Genomic DNA, 12,347 nt, shown 5'->3' on the forward strand with positions numbered 1-12,347 from the left:
CTTCTTAGTTATCAGCTGGTTTCTGCAAAAGGTCCTTGTTTCCAGATGTCCAGCTTCAACAATACATCTTTCTCTCATGGGCTTTGTTCATTGAAGGATATCAGGGTTAACTTTAAGAAAACTTAGTTTTAGTACTCTTCCCAAGCTATGTTCTCAAAAAAATTGGTTATGACAACCTTTTGCTATATGCTGGCTAAAAATGATTTAAGGCCTAACACACAACCTATGATTAATTAAAACAACTAATTAAAAGGTTAATTAGGATCATTAAACAAATCAGGAAAGTTATATAATTTCCAAAAATATCACACAAGCAGTAATGCTGCTCCCAAGTTTTTCACATCGAGAACCTCTGTATTTCATCTATTTTGCTGGAACTTCTGTCCAACTTTGGCTTACCCAGGGATAATTCACAGGAGAGGGACACTCAAGCAATGGTTAAGACTTACCTGCTCCACTGTCATGGCCTGTGTTTGAGAAGAATGAGTGGAATCTACATAAAACCCAGCACCAGCAATAATATGAACTCCAGTTTCTTCAGCAAGTTTCTTCAAAGTATTCATATCCCGACCAATTCCTGTAGTTGTGTTTTCCACAATAGTCCCACCACCTGCTGCTTTGAAATGCAACAGCTCCTCCTTCACAGCATCTGTTTCCTGATACAAAAGAAGGTTTTCTTTATGGCTGTAGGGATTTTGCTTAATCCAAAACAAATTCTTCATCTCAATGGGCCCATCAGACAAAGGCTCTTGGCCTGGAGAAGGTGGACAAAAACAGCTGCTGTAGTTCATAGTCAAGTGCTCATGAGTCAGTGTATAGCCAAGGCACTCTGGCTCCACAGGGCCCAAGACAGTCTGCACTTTCCCTCTCAAGGAAGGCATTTTTCTTCAACAAAAGGTTAAAAAAAAATCAGATCCTAAAAGAGTCTGAGAAGGAAAAAGAGAGGAAACAAAAACATTTCAGAAAACCTTTCTCAGGCAATTTCTGAATTCCCTCCTCTCTCACACACATAACTACACACTGTGTGTATTCACCGGGATGTTTTCAAACATTGTTCGCAGCAGAGTGGTCAGGATGAAAACCAAGGCATTGATTTTACCCAACTGCACTTGTGCTGGTACTCCAGCAACGTAAACACATCACATTCCAGTACAAGGAAATCATCATCATTTACTGTGCTGCAGTCAGTATCACATTAAGACAAATGTTTCCTATTTAGTAACAACCACTGTATGTTCATTTAGGATTCATTGCTCCTCAGCAGCTGTCAATTCTTGTCAGCTTGAGCCACCAGATGAGTATGCTTGGCACCAAGGCTGAATATTTCTTACTGGTATGTTCAGTTTATTTATCTCTGTCCTCCAAGACTCACTGTCTCCCTCAGATACCAAGGAAGCTGTTTGTGTTTGGGCACCTTGTTTGCTCCTCCGTATGCAGAATGCAGGGATGAGGGTGATCACCTGCTCCTTTGGCTTCAACAGGGCTCAGGTTCTCCTGCAGCTGCACTGTGGAGGTCTGGAACAGCCCAGGACAACTCCTCTAAGGCCGACAACAGTTGCTAAAGATGTAGTGTGGCCCCCAAAGAGCGGTCGAGAAGTCAAAGTGCTTCACTGGCCAAATATTTTACCATTTAAGTACAGACCTTAATCTAACACAACTTATATGGCTCAGCATCTCAGACACTTTTTTATTCATCTCTAACATGAAGGAAACAGTGATATTTCTCAAAACCTTAAATGAGCAGTGGCAAAGACAAACATTGAGGCTACTGTCTGCAGTTGGTTCATGTCAAAGGCCCCGTGCCAGTTTGGCCTGACTCACTGCAGGTTGGAATTATCTGCAGCTCTCCCTATTGGGATTTTGGTTTTTTTTTTTTCCTTTCGGGAGCGGGAGTTCATATTAGATCTTCCTGATGCTAGTCACAAAGGCTTGAGGATACATAGTTAAAATCCCTAGTCAACCAAAATCATCAGTTATGAAACAAAATACATGTTTAATCATGTCCAGAGGAAAGGACTAACTAGAGCATGCATTATTGATTAAAGAGAGAGGTCTTTCCCATTCCTGTCTCCCTTTTAGTGAATAATGTCATAAACATGGGTTTGTTACTGGTAAAGCCCTCAGAGGACATTTTCCTTTTAACTGCTAAAGTTAATCCACCAGGATGACAGAAAAACTGAAATCTGAAGGGCACTGAACTCTACATATCAAAGGGCACAGGAACATCAAGACCTCTTTGGAGGTACTTTGATCTCACGAGAAGCAGTCACTGTCAGAGCACCAATGCACAAGAGCGACCCAGCCCCTGGAAAAGGCAGCTATCGCCTGCCTAGTGAAGTCTGTAGTGCTGGCAGTTATTGTAATATGAAAACTTGGCCATCCATAAGAAAGAAACAACTGACTGACTATGTTTACTTGCCTTGTGTAAAAGCAGACTTACTTATGAAGAAGTGTTCTTTTAGGAATTTCGTTCTTAAACTAGTGTGTTAACTTGGTTGAAAAGGCAGAAGAATAATTACTCTCATAGAAGAGACTGCTGGCTGATTATTATCATGATTTATTTTTTTGCCAAATAAGAAGTGCATGATTTCAGAAAATATTATTCTTAAGCAAACAATTAAAAGTAAAATACCTGTCTCAGTCAGAAACTGCTGCTCACTGCAATTCAATTAAGCTGTCCAACCCAGTCATTAATTCCATCCTTGAACAAGGCTGGCGTTCTACAGAGCAACCTACTATTCTGGAGAAAGTTCAATGATATGAGTCATTCTTACATGCACAGCAAAGTGAATGACAATTCTAAGTGTTACCTTTGGTTTTTTTGCCTTTTTTATTTTAAATGTTAAATATCTACACTCTGGCACTCAGTAAACCCCTGACAGCATAAAGAGTGATAACTACACTCTGCATCAGACACACGCTTTTCTTTCCCCATGTTCACTGAGAATTTTCCAATCAATTTATTAAGTTAGCAAAACAAACCCATATTTTTCATACAATTTTTCATACAATTAAATATACAAGTATTTAACTTCTTTTGATAAAGCTTGCACAAATTGATTACAGTCTGTTTCCTTAACAATTTTCCACTTCGGTTACTTAGTTATTTAATAGTGTAGTTACTCAAAAAGGTCACTCTAACTGAATGTGAATTTTCGCTCATTTTCAGATTATAGCTTTGATGAAAAGTTGACTTTCAGTATTTGTTCCCACTAATTCCTTTCTGACACAGTTAATTTAGACTACCCTCAATTAATCTGGTTTGCCCATTATGAAGACCTGTGGTTGCACATGTGAGATCATCTTATAGCCTGAGGCTGCTGTCTTCTGATTTATAACAGCAGGAAACATCTAAAATTACCAGTTCCAGTGCCAGGTTTCTCTTGTAGACACAAACCTGTTGATTTTTAGGCTCTAGATTTCACATTACAGCTCACATACAGAATTTACAGAACCTTTTGATTGAGATGAAGGATTTTATAACTATAAGAACCATCACAAAAATGGAAACTGACACAAAGAGCATTTAAAGTAGGTCTAATTTTATCTGCATGAAAAATATGATTAATATTAATGCTTGTGCCTGCTTACTAACACGGTTTTAGAAACCCACTGCTTTTAATAAAAGAATTATAAAAAATAAAGACAGTCAACAACCTGTGACTGGAATAATTTTTAAAACCACTGTCTTGATATCTTCCCTACTGTCATTTACACAGACAGCCTACCCTGATTATGCAATAACGATACATTATTCCTAATAAGATTCTCTTACTGGAATCAGAATTTGAGTGTTTTTAAAACAGATTTTAGGTGCAAATAGCTTTTAAAAGGAGTAAAGATTGCTGCTTAGATTAAGTATGTATATGTTACTACAAAAATCAACTATTATATGTTTTCCTAATGACTTGCATGCCACGTTTTCCACAGAACTTTCTTCTGAAAAAGCTTCTTTCATACACCAAGGACTGAATTCATATCACCTCATTTAGCCATCTAACATGATGTATGTCTTTTACAGAGCAATCATCTAGACCATTTTCATAGTGGAGATGGAAAGACATTCACAGGCAACTCATGCAGGCTATTTTGAGTGTTTGTAATAGGACAGGACAAGTTACTTTTTGTTATATTATCCTCTTTCCATGGCCTAAGGAGGGAGCCAAGAAACAATCCTGGACAAGACAAGTATATTCTAGATGGTCCTACACAGGACATGTGAATTATATTTCCCCAATCTTAACCCAGTCTGATGTGAGAGGGAAAGGTGCTGATTTCTATGACAGAAGATAAGCAGGTAGGCTCATATATGGAAAAAATAGCTATTTTGGTTTTGAAAATCACTAATTTATGTGGTGGTATTACCAAGGTGCTCCTGCATAGACCAAGGCTTCTGTCCTCCAGATGCTCTATAAAGAGAGAAATAAATATTTCCTGAAAATGACATATTCAGACAAAAACAAAATGAGAACTGCCTTAAGATATAACCAAAACTTGCATTTTTTCACAACAGCCTTGAAACAATACCTTAACAGTTTTGTGATAAACTCTGGACAAATCTTTACAACCACCATATTTTATGTATGGTACATAAAATAACTCTCACCATCAATTATTAAATATTGCTGAAGTAAATATTTTTCCTAGAGGTATTGTTAAAAGACACTTGCTGCTAAAAAGGTCATGGTACTGCATTCCTGAGTCTGGTAAAAACTCCACTGAGTTCAACAGATGTTTTGCCTGAATACTGATGACAAGATTTGTGTTTCCGTTTTTCCCATCTGAAACCTGCGCTTCAGTCATTGTGTCATTTTAATGGTCTTGTAATGGGAAGTCTCCTTGGGTTTGGATTAGTTGCTTCCTACAGTAATCTCATATTGCTGAAACATTATAATCACATAAACACAGCTTCCACATGCTAATGCTGCATTTGTTTTGATTCGGTAAGCACATTTTAATGTCATTAGCACAGATTCTCTGTAGACTGGTATGGGAATCATTTTATTGCCGTTACATTACAATGTGAGATCACAGCAACACTAAATCCAGACTGCTGTGACATAAAATTTACAAAAAAGCAAAAAGAATGGCTCGAGAGGTATTTACTGTATCCAGAAAAAGTTAAATATGGCTGCCATTTAGAAACAAGGGCTGTCCTGGCTGCATCAAGAGCATTTTAAGCAGGTCGTTCCTTTTTAACCATGCAGTCCTGGGAAATGTGACATAGTGCAGGTTCACTATATATTTACAGATGGAGGAAATGTTCTGAGCATTCAATTCTACTTTGAGCAACCCCTACAGAGCATGGAAAAGCCACAAATTAGAAATATATGACACATCTGCAGGTAATTACCATTAGCTAGTCTGTGCTGGGTTATCTCACCGTTCCCCAAATGTAAACATTTTGCGACAAGGGAAAAAGTCAGCAAGACAAAGGAAGAGGAGAGGCAGAGCATAAGACAACACAGGTAGACTATGTCAGGAAGAATTTAAAAAAATTAACTTCTCTCTTCCCCCTCACCTGCCATTTAGTCCAGCAATTACCTCTGTATCAGTCCCTGCAAAGGTGTCCAACAGCCTGTGACGCTGCACTCCTACACAGGCGCCCTTACACCACTACTAGTTTGTCTCTATGTTACATGAGACAACAGCTTATCTTATGTTGCTTTTGGGTTATTTTGCCCAAGAAACAGAATTTGAAAATGGGGTAAAAGTACTGACAAAATGCAAATTCCTGGGCAAACTTCTGTCTCTTCCGCAGAAACGGCAGATATACTGCTCTGAAGGTGACAGATTATTCTCATTAAAGTCTTAAATGTTCTTCCTCATCTTCAGAATTGCCATTGGTCAGAAGAGACATTGGTCTTTTTCCTCTCCCAAAATGGAACTATGAAATTATCATGATTTCCTGAACTTCAAGCTAACTCAGAAAAATGAGCCAAGGAAAATAATCTTACCTATTCAGAAGTAGTGGTTTTTTGTTTTTTTGTTTTTTTGTTTTTTTAACTACCTTCATACCTGTTAATTAAAAAAAAAGTATCATGACAGCTTTTCATAGTATGGCCCCTTGCCTAGTGCAGAAGTGTACTAAGGGGACAAGGGCACACTAGTATGAACACAGGCATCAACACTGAGGCAAGGCTTTGTGTCCTAAGGAACGATGTCACATGGGAGAACTTTCATGCCTTGAATAAAGCTCTTATCAGAGAGGAAGGGAACACTTACAGTGCCTCTCTCCTACACAGACTCCTGTCTAACCCCAAAGGAGCATATATTGCAGCTCTTCCCTTAGTGGGGCACCTGCACTTTCCCACCTTTGGGTGGCTGTATCTTCGTGCAGTGAGTAAGAACTTCACCATTTCAGATATGTGTAATCTCTCAACCAGGTAGAAATTGGCCAAGAAATTCAAAGCCTAGAGACCTCCTATTTAAATATTTTAAAAGCATCATCTATCCTTACCTTGCCACATTTTTTCACAAAACACACTCAGAGTAGTGGGTTAATGCTGTAGCCCTCAACAACCTACCTCTGGTCCCCAAACCATTCAGAAGCATATATTTCCTTAAGAAGCCAAGCTAAAAGAAACACTAAATATTGTTTTTCACTAGACTTTCTATATATGCATTGAGCAACCAAAAAATCTTTACACTACGGAAGTGAGAAGGAATACTAAAAGTAAGACTATATAAAAGGTTACTGTATGTGCTATGAAAAAAAATTAGGAGAGCTTTAGCCCAAGCCTTATATAATCCTACAGTGATAAAAGGAAGTCCCAGCAAAATATGCAGGTACACACACCACACCATTTACACTGCTTGAGTTACATTACATGTTTTACAGCCTAAAAGCAGTCACTTAAACTTTAAGAGAAATTTAAACACTAGTACACCTATGGGAAAGGCCAATATATTGATCCCCTGCCCTCAGAACCTCCAGAAAGCACACTCTGGGATGAGAAGCTGGGTAAGTGAGAAGCAAAGCTTTTAAATGCTCCCCTGAAAGGTACGTGAAAATTCTTACTGTGTATTCCCTTCGTGGCTCAGTTAGTGGCAGACAGACAGACCTTCCAGCTTCACCCGGTCTGAGGGTCACATATAAAAACCAGATTGCTTCCTTACATTTGAACTGCCACACCAGAACAAGTGCAGCCCCTCATACTGACCTCGCAGTACAGAGGCCAAACCTTTGGATCAAAGCAAGCACATGTGCTCAGCATATGACCATGTATGCCAGTAGTGATTTGCCCCAAGAAGAAGAATCTAAGCCACTTTGTACTACGAGCAATTTTTCAATTTGGTTAAAGTTTAGCTGTTGTGACTAGAACAGTCAGACTTCTATTTTACCTTATTTCTGTGCAGATAACAGTCTCAAAATCTAGGCTTCTCTGAGCAAAGTCACATTGAAGTTTCTCTTCCTCAGAGAGACCAGCATACCCGTAAGTGTTTTTTCATTAACATCTCCTTTAGAAGAACTTCAGGGGATTTTACATTTTGGGCAGCTTCCAAAATTACTCTCAATAAAAGGTCAGATAAAAATTCTCCTCCAGGGTCAAACATTACATTAATTATATTTTACATGCACACATAGTGTTTTTAGGCCAAAAATCAGAACTGAAGTCACATTATGCTATATGCAAATATGGGCTATGTCCTGCATGTTGATACATACATTTGTATTCTTAAGACTAAATGGAATCATATTTGCTTCTCGTGGGTTCTGGGCTACAAGCATATATGCTCTTTCCTGCTAGGACAAGAGGAAGTAGGAAAAAGCCTGTGCTTTTCAGAAATGGATATCCAGTCTTCATTCCCTCTAAATTTCAAATTTGAAACCAGTATACATCAAACACTACTCTTGCTGTTATTCTCATTGACTTTCATTAGTTTCGTCTCTACTTAAGGTCACACACAGAGATTTTCATGTGAGCTTAAACATTTCAGTAAGCATGTTGGGTGGAGCATTATCATTCAGGTCTAAGACACCAAAGAACAGGTATCACCCTTCTCACCACACAAATCTCTAAGCAATGGATGACTGATGTGCATTACTACCTCCTGATCAAGACTGGACATTACCAGCTAGCAAATTCATATGAATGAACCTCAACGTCAGCTTTGCAACAGAACATACCAGTCACTGATCCACTGAGACCTGTGAAGGTGGAAAAGAGCATGGGGATTGAGTTCAGTGTTTCATTCAATATTGCAGATTGCAGCAACTGAGATAAGCAGAGACTTTCAGAAAACCACCTTCTTTACTAGTGAGTGACAAGCTTAGATGCGCAGAACTAAATTCAATGTCCCACTTCTGCAAACAACTACATCACAAAACTTGCAACCAATCTGAAGACCTACTGGAAAAAAAAAACATCCTCAGAAAAGCCTCAGAGTTTCTACTGCTATTGTTCTTTATGGCTGTGTAAGGAAATGGAACCTAAACGCCCTTCTCAAGGTCCGCTTCTGCTCCAACAAGAAACTAGCCCACAAAAGAAGTTAATGTAAGTCAAGGGAAAATGTAAAGGTGATGTGTGTAACTTAATGAGTATCTTTTAACTTAGAGACTGCCTTTACAGAGTCTGCATGCTTTGTCAGTGGTCAAAGTCAACAACCTGTTGCTTGCACAACTCCTGTTGTTTTTAAGTTCTTACCCCCAACAGGGTACAGCAGTGGAATAGCAGGAACAACCAACACACACAATTAAAAAATCCTTGCTACCCAGTCTGAAGTGAATAACCAAGAACAAAGTCCTGCAAAAAACTTTACAAACCACCAGAGTTCAAGCATTAAAACCAGTCGAACATTTCCAGACCCATTTGAAAATGACCCATCAGCCAGAAGGTACACAAATCACAGCAAGGAAAAGAGTCAAATTCCTTTCATTGGGTGAATAATCCTCACTGCAGTGACACTGGACAAGGCAAAGACAACTGTAGGATAAAACAATTCTCCTTTTACACTTTGAGGTAAGATGCTGAAAGAGCAGAAAAAGGGAGAGTAGTTCAGCAGTACCATTCTTCTTTGGTCCCCCCTCCTGCACAGAAATTAGTTCAGGAAAAACCCTGTGGCTTTAGCTCAACAAAACTAGGGCTTCAGAGTGTCTCTGAGAAGAGTGATTCTACAGGTCTCTGACATCCAAGTTAAAAATTGTGATTTACTTGAAGCTGTCATATGAGGGATGATGGTGGTGGCCTTTCTTCTTGCTTCCATCTTATCCAAGTAGTTAAATACTTGTAAAAAATATCCCAGCTGTTGCTAGGATAAAATGCTTTTCTTGGATTATTATCCACGTATATATTACTATCAGACCAAAGACATGGCCACTCCTTAGAAAATTCTGAGGAAGTTTTCTAATTTGTGACTAGAAAATGACATTAAAGAAGAAAACCTACCCTACCAGTTTTGAGAAGATGTAACTTAGAACTAGGGAGATGGGACACTCCCTTCTCTTTCCAATATAGCTAGCAATCCAGTTATCCAGAAATACAGAAAATGTAAAAATGTTCAAAACTGCTCTGAATCAAACTAGGGACTTGAACCTTAGGTTTCCACAGTTTAGACAGATTTCTATTCTCCCCCTACCAGACAGGTGGCCAGTCTGATGAAAGTAGAAGTCTCACTGTTTTCATGAACCTTAAGAAGTCTTCGTTTCAGCTTGTTCAGTATTTCAAGTTTTGAAAGGTGGGAAAAACATTTTAGATCTACATCAAGTGAAATAAGGAACAAAATTCACAGAATGTTCAGAGAAATAGTCCTTTAATAAACACAGAACTCACTGGTGCCATATGCTTCACTATATACTGATTTTTATGTGTGAGAAGCAAGCTGATGGCTCCCTAACCACAGAGGGAAGCAGTGACACTTGTTCCTGCTCCACCATGCATTAATTTAATAAGTTAGAACTGGTCACCTACACAAAATATAATTAAGCATCTGAATGCCATTATTGCCATCTTTGATTACAACCACAAAAATGAATGTGACGATGGTGACATAATGGCAAATATTATGTCTGTTAAATTCCAAACCATGAGAGGCATTCATAATAATAAATGACACTTATGTACTCTTTCATAAAACAATCCCAAAGTACCTGACAAAATGATACAAAACTACCTATTAGAAGCATCACTTCACCCATCACTGAAACAGCCTCCAGCAGAAAGAAGGCAACAACCTTTAAACACTACAGAACATATGACAACAGAGAACATTGAATAATGTATTTAACACAAAGCAGAAGGGAATTCCAAACAAGTAAAACAAAATTTCCCAAATGCAAGTGACCTCTAGCTAAAAATTTGTTTCGTTCAACAGCTATGACAAGCCTCTAGCATACAGAAGATACCATCCCTAACAACAGACACCTAAAAAGAATAATTATTTTTACAAGTATCTTAGAGATCATATATACATTCAAATACTTGCTAGGTTCGTCTGAGTTCCTCACAAATAGGACTTGTATGCTTCAACTTGAGGTCAAATTCATCACAATACAAGACCTGCTGCAGAGGGGTTGCCAAACACACAAGGTGACTGCCCAGCAGTGGCTTGGCTACAGTCCTGAAGCAGACTTGGCAGGGGGACCTAAACCTCCCTCGTTCAGAACTTGCGCTCCCCTCCGCACTCCCCAAACCCATGCAAGAGGAGGAGAGAGCAGAGTCTGTCACAGCTGTGTCTTGTAAAGGGCAGCGCGCCCCAGGCCACGGAGAACATGCACAGTGTGTGAATCCCAACAAGGCTCAGAGGCAAGTCTGGCGCTTTGACGTTGAGCCTTGTCAAGCTTAAGCAACTCTGGAAGCATCTTGCACAGGGATACGGGTGCTTCCAGATGGAGAGTGAGCTGCAGGCAGGCTCTGAAGGTCCCAGTTTTGGATTGAGGCATTTGTTCCTTCCCAGAGCCACCCTCGGGGACTGTCGGGAGGGAAGTACTAGAGGGGACGTAGTTCCAATATTTAACTTGTTATGACAGTACAAATATTAAAAATCAGCGGTAAAAATAGCAGCGTAGCTGCACTCACACAGTTAAGCCGCCTGAGCTCGAAGGTTACTCTGCTGGTAACTATCATCTGGTCCCGTGAAACGGTTTTCCAGAGAGAAGGAGGTGTTCATCCCCTTACACTCCTGACTCAGCGCCCTGTCCCGGCCACGCTCTGCCCCTCGTCCCGCAGCCGCCCCCTCCGCCGGGGCTGGGCCGGGCCACAGCCCTGACCCGCACCGAGCGGCGGCCCCGAGCCCCGGCACCCGCCCCTGCGCTGCCCAGCCCCGCGGCACCGCCAGCCCTTCCCCTCTCCCGCCCCGGCTCTCCCGGGCCGGTAGCGCAGGGCTAGAAAGCCGCTCTCGCCCCTCAACTCCGGAGAAGTTTCCCGGCCCGGGCGCCTTGTCGGGCCGAGGGCACCAAGGGCGCGCCCGGGAGGCGGCTCTGGGCCGCGGGAGGCCACGAAGCCCGCCGCTCACCCCACAGGCAGGAGCCTCCGCCGGCAGCACCGCACCCCGGCAGGGCCCCGGCTGGCCGGGAGCCGCGACCGCCCCGAGCGGGGCGGGACTTCCCGGGCACGGGAGCGAGTGGTGGAGCGGGCCGGGAGGGGGTGGCGGGGGTTGCCAGAGGCCGGGGAGCCCGGCGGGCGGGCGGGGGAGCGCAGGGGAGCGGAGCGCTGCCCCACGGCCGGGCACCGGGACGGGACTCCAGCGCTGCCCCATGGCCCGGGAGCGGGACGGCAGCGCTGCCCCTCTGGCTTCCTGCGGGCCCCGCCCGGCTGGCTGCCCGGCGGTGGGCCCCCTCCCCGTTCCCAGGAGCCCCGTGGAGTGAGGTGCAGCAGTGCTTTGTGCCAGTCTTGGCTCCAAGTACAAATGAGAGTCGGTGGCTGTGAGCATCCTGCCTGTCCTTGCGCGTACCCCCTGTTTACACAGCAGGAAGTAGGCTGGGATCCACTGAGTCATTTTGGGGGGTTGGGAGCTCGCGCTGAATGCTCGGGCTTGCACGTGGCAATATTTTCTAATTTGCCCTTGCAATGCAGGTAACTGGGAAGGTTGAAGAGGCGCTTCCCAGTATCCACAAACAGGATGACAATGACAGTAATTCTGGAAAAAAGTGCAGGTGCAAAGTCTGAAATGAAAACAGAGCTGACACCAAGTTAGAATCATCAAGGTTGGAAAAGAACCAAGTTCATCTAGACCAACCTTTGACCACCATGTTAACTAAACCATAGCACTAAGTGCTGTATCACTTCTCTGGACAGCCAGTTCTAATGCTTTTTAACCCTTTTAGTCAATATATGCTCCCTGGTGAAGAATTCACCTTCAGTATCCTTCACCCAGGATCTCAAAAGTATCTTATTTCCCTAAGGCTC

At 41.9% G+C, this 12,347-nt stretch overlaps 1 protein-coding gene across 5 annotated transcripts in view; it reads right to left on the reverse strand.

Moving 5' to 3' along the window:
* Positions 1-11,631, reverse strand: part of PTER (phosphotriesterase related) — a 22,114-nt gene extending 10,483 nt beyond the window's left edge. The window contains exons 1-4 of one of the 5 annotated variants that reach the window (XM_027720517.2): positions 11,019-11,631; positions 4,366-4,409; positions 2,633-2,740; positions 450-926 (exon numbers count right to left, since the gene is read on the reverse strand). In XM_027720517.2, coding sequence (XP_027576318.1) covers positions 450-881 — 432 coding nt within the window. In that variant the 5' untranslated portion in view covers positions 882-926; positions 2,633-2,740; positions 4,366-4,409; positions 11,019-11,631. Of the gene's footprint in view, positions 1-449; positions 927-2,632; positions 4,410-7,021; positions 10,999-11,018 lie in introns of those variants that run through there. The other 4 variants (XM_027720516.2, XM_039388524.1, XM_027720525.2 and 1 more) reach the window with 4 other exon arrangements.
* Positions 11,632-12,347: the final 716 nt, after the last annotated feature.

Source organism: Pipra filicauda, unplaced genomic scaffold, assembly GCF_003945595.2.
Source record: "Pipra filicauda isolate LSUMZ 115617 unplaced genomic scaffold, ASM394559v2 scaffold65_size3143899_pilon, whole genome shotgun sequence".
In the NCBI taxonomy this organism is placed as follows: Eukaryota; Metazoa; Chordata; class Aves; order Passeriformes; family Pipridae; genus Pipra; species Pipra filicauda.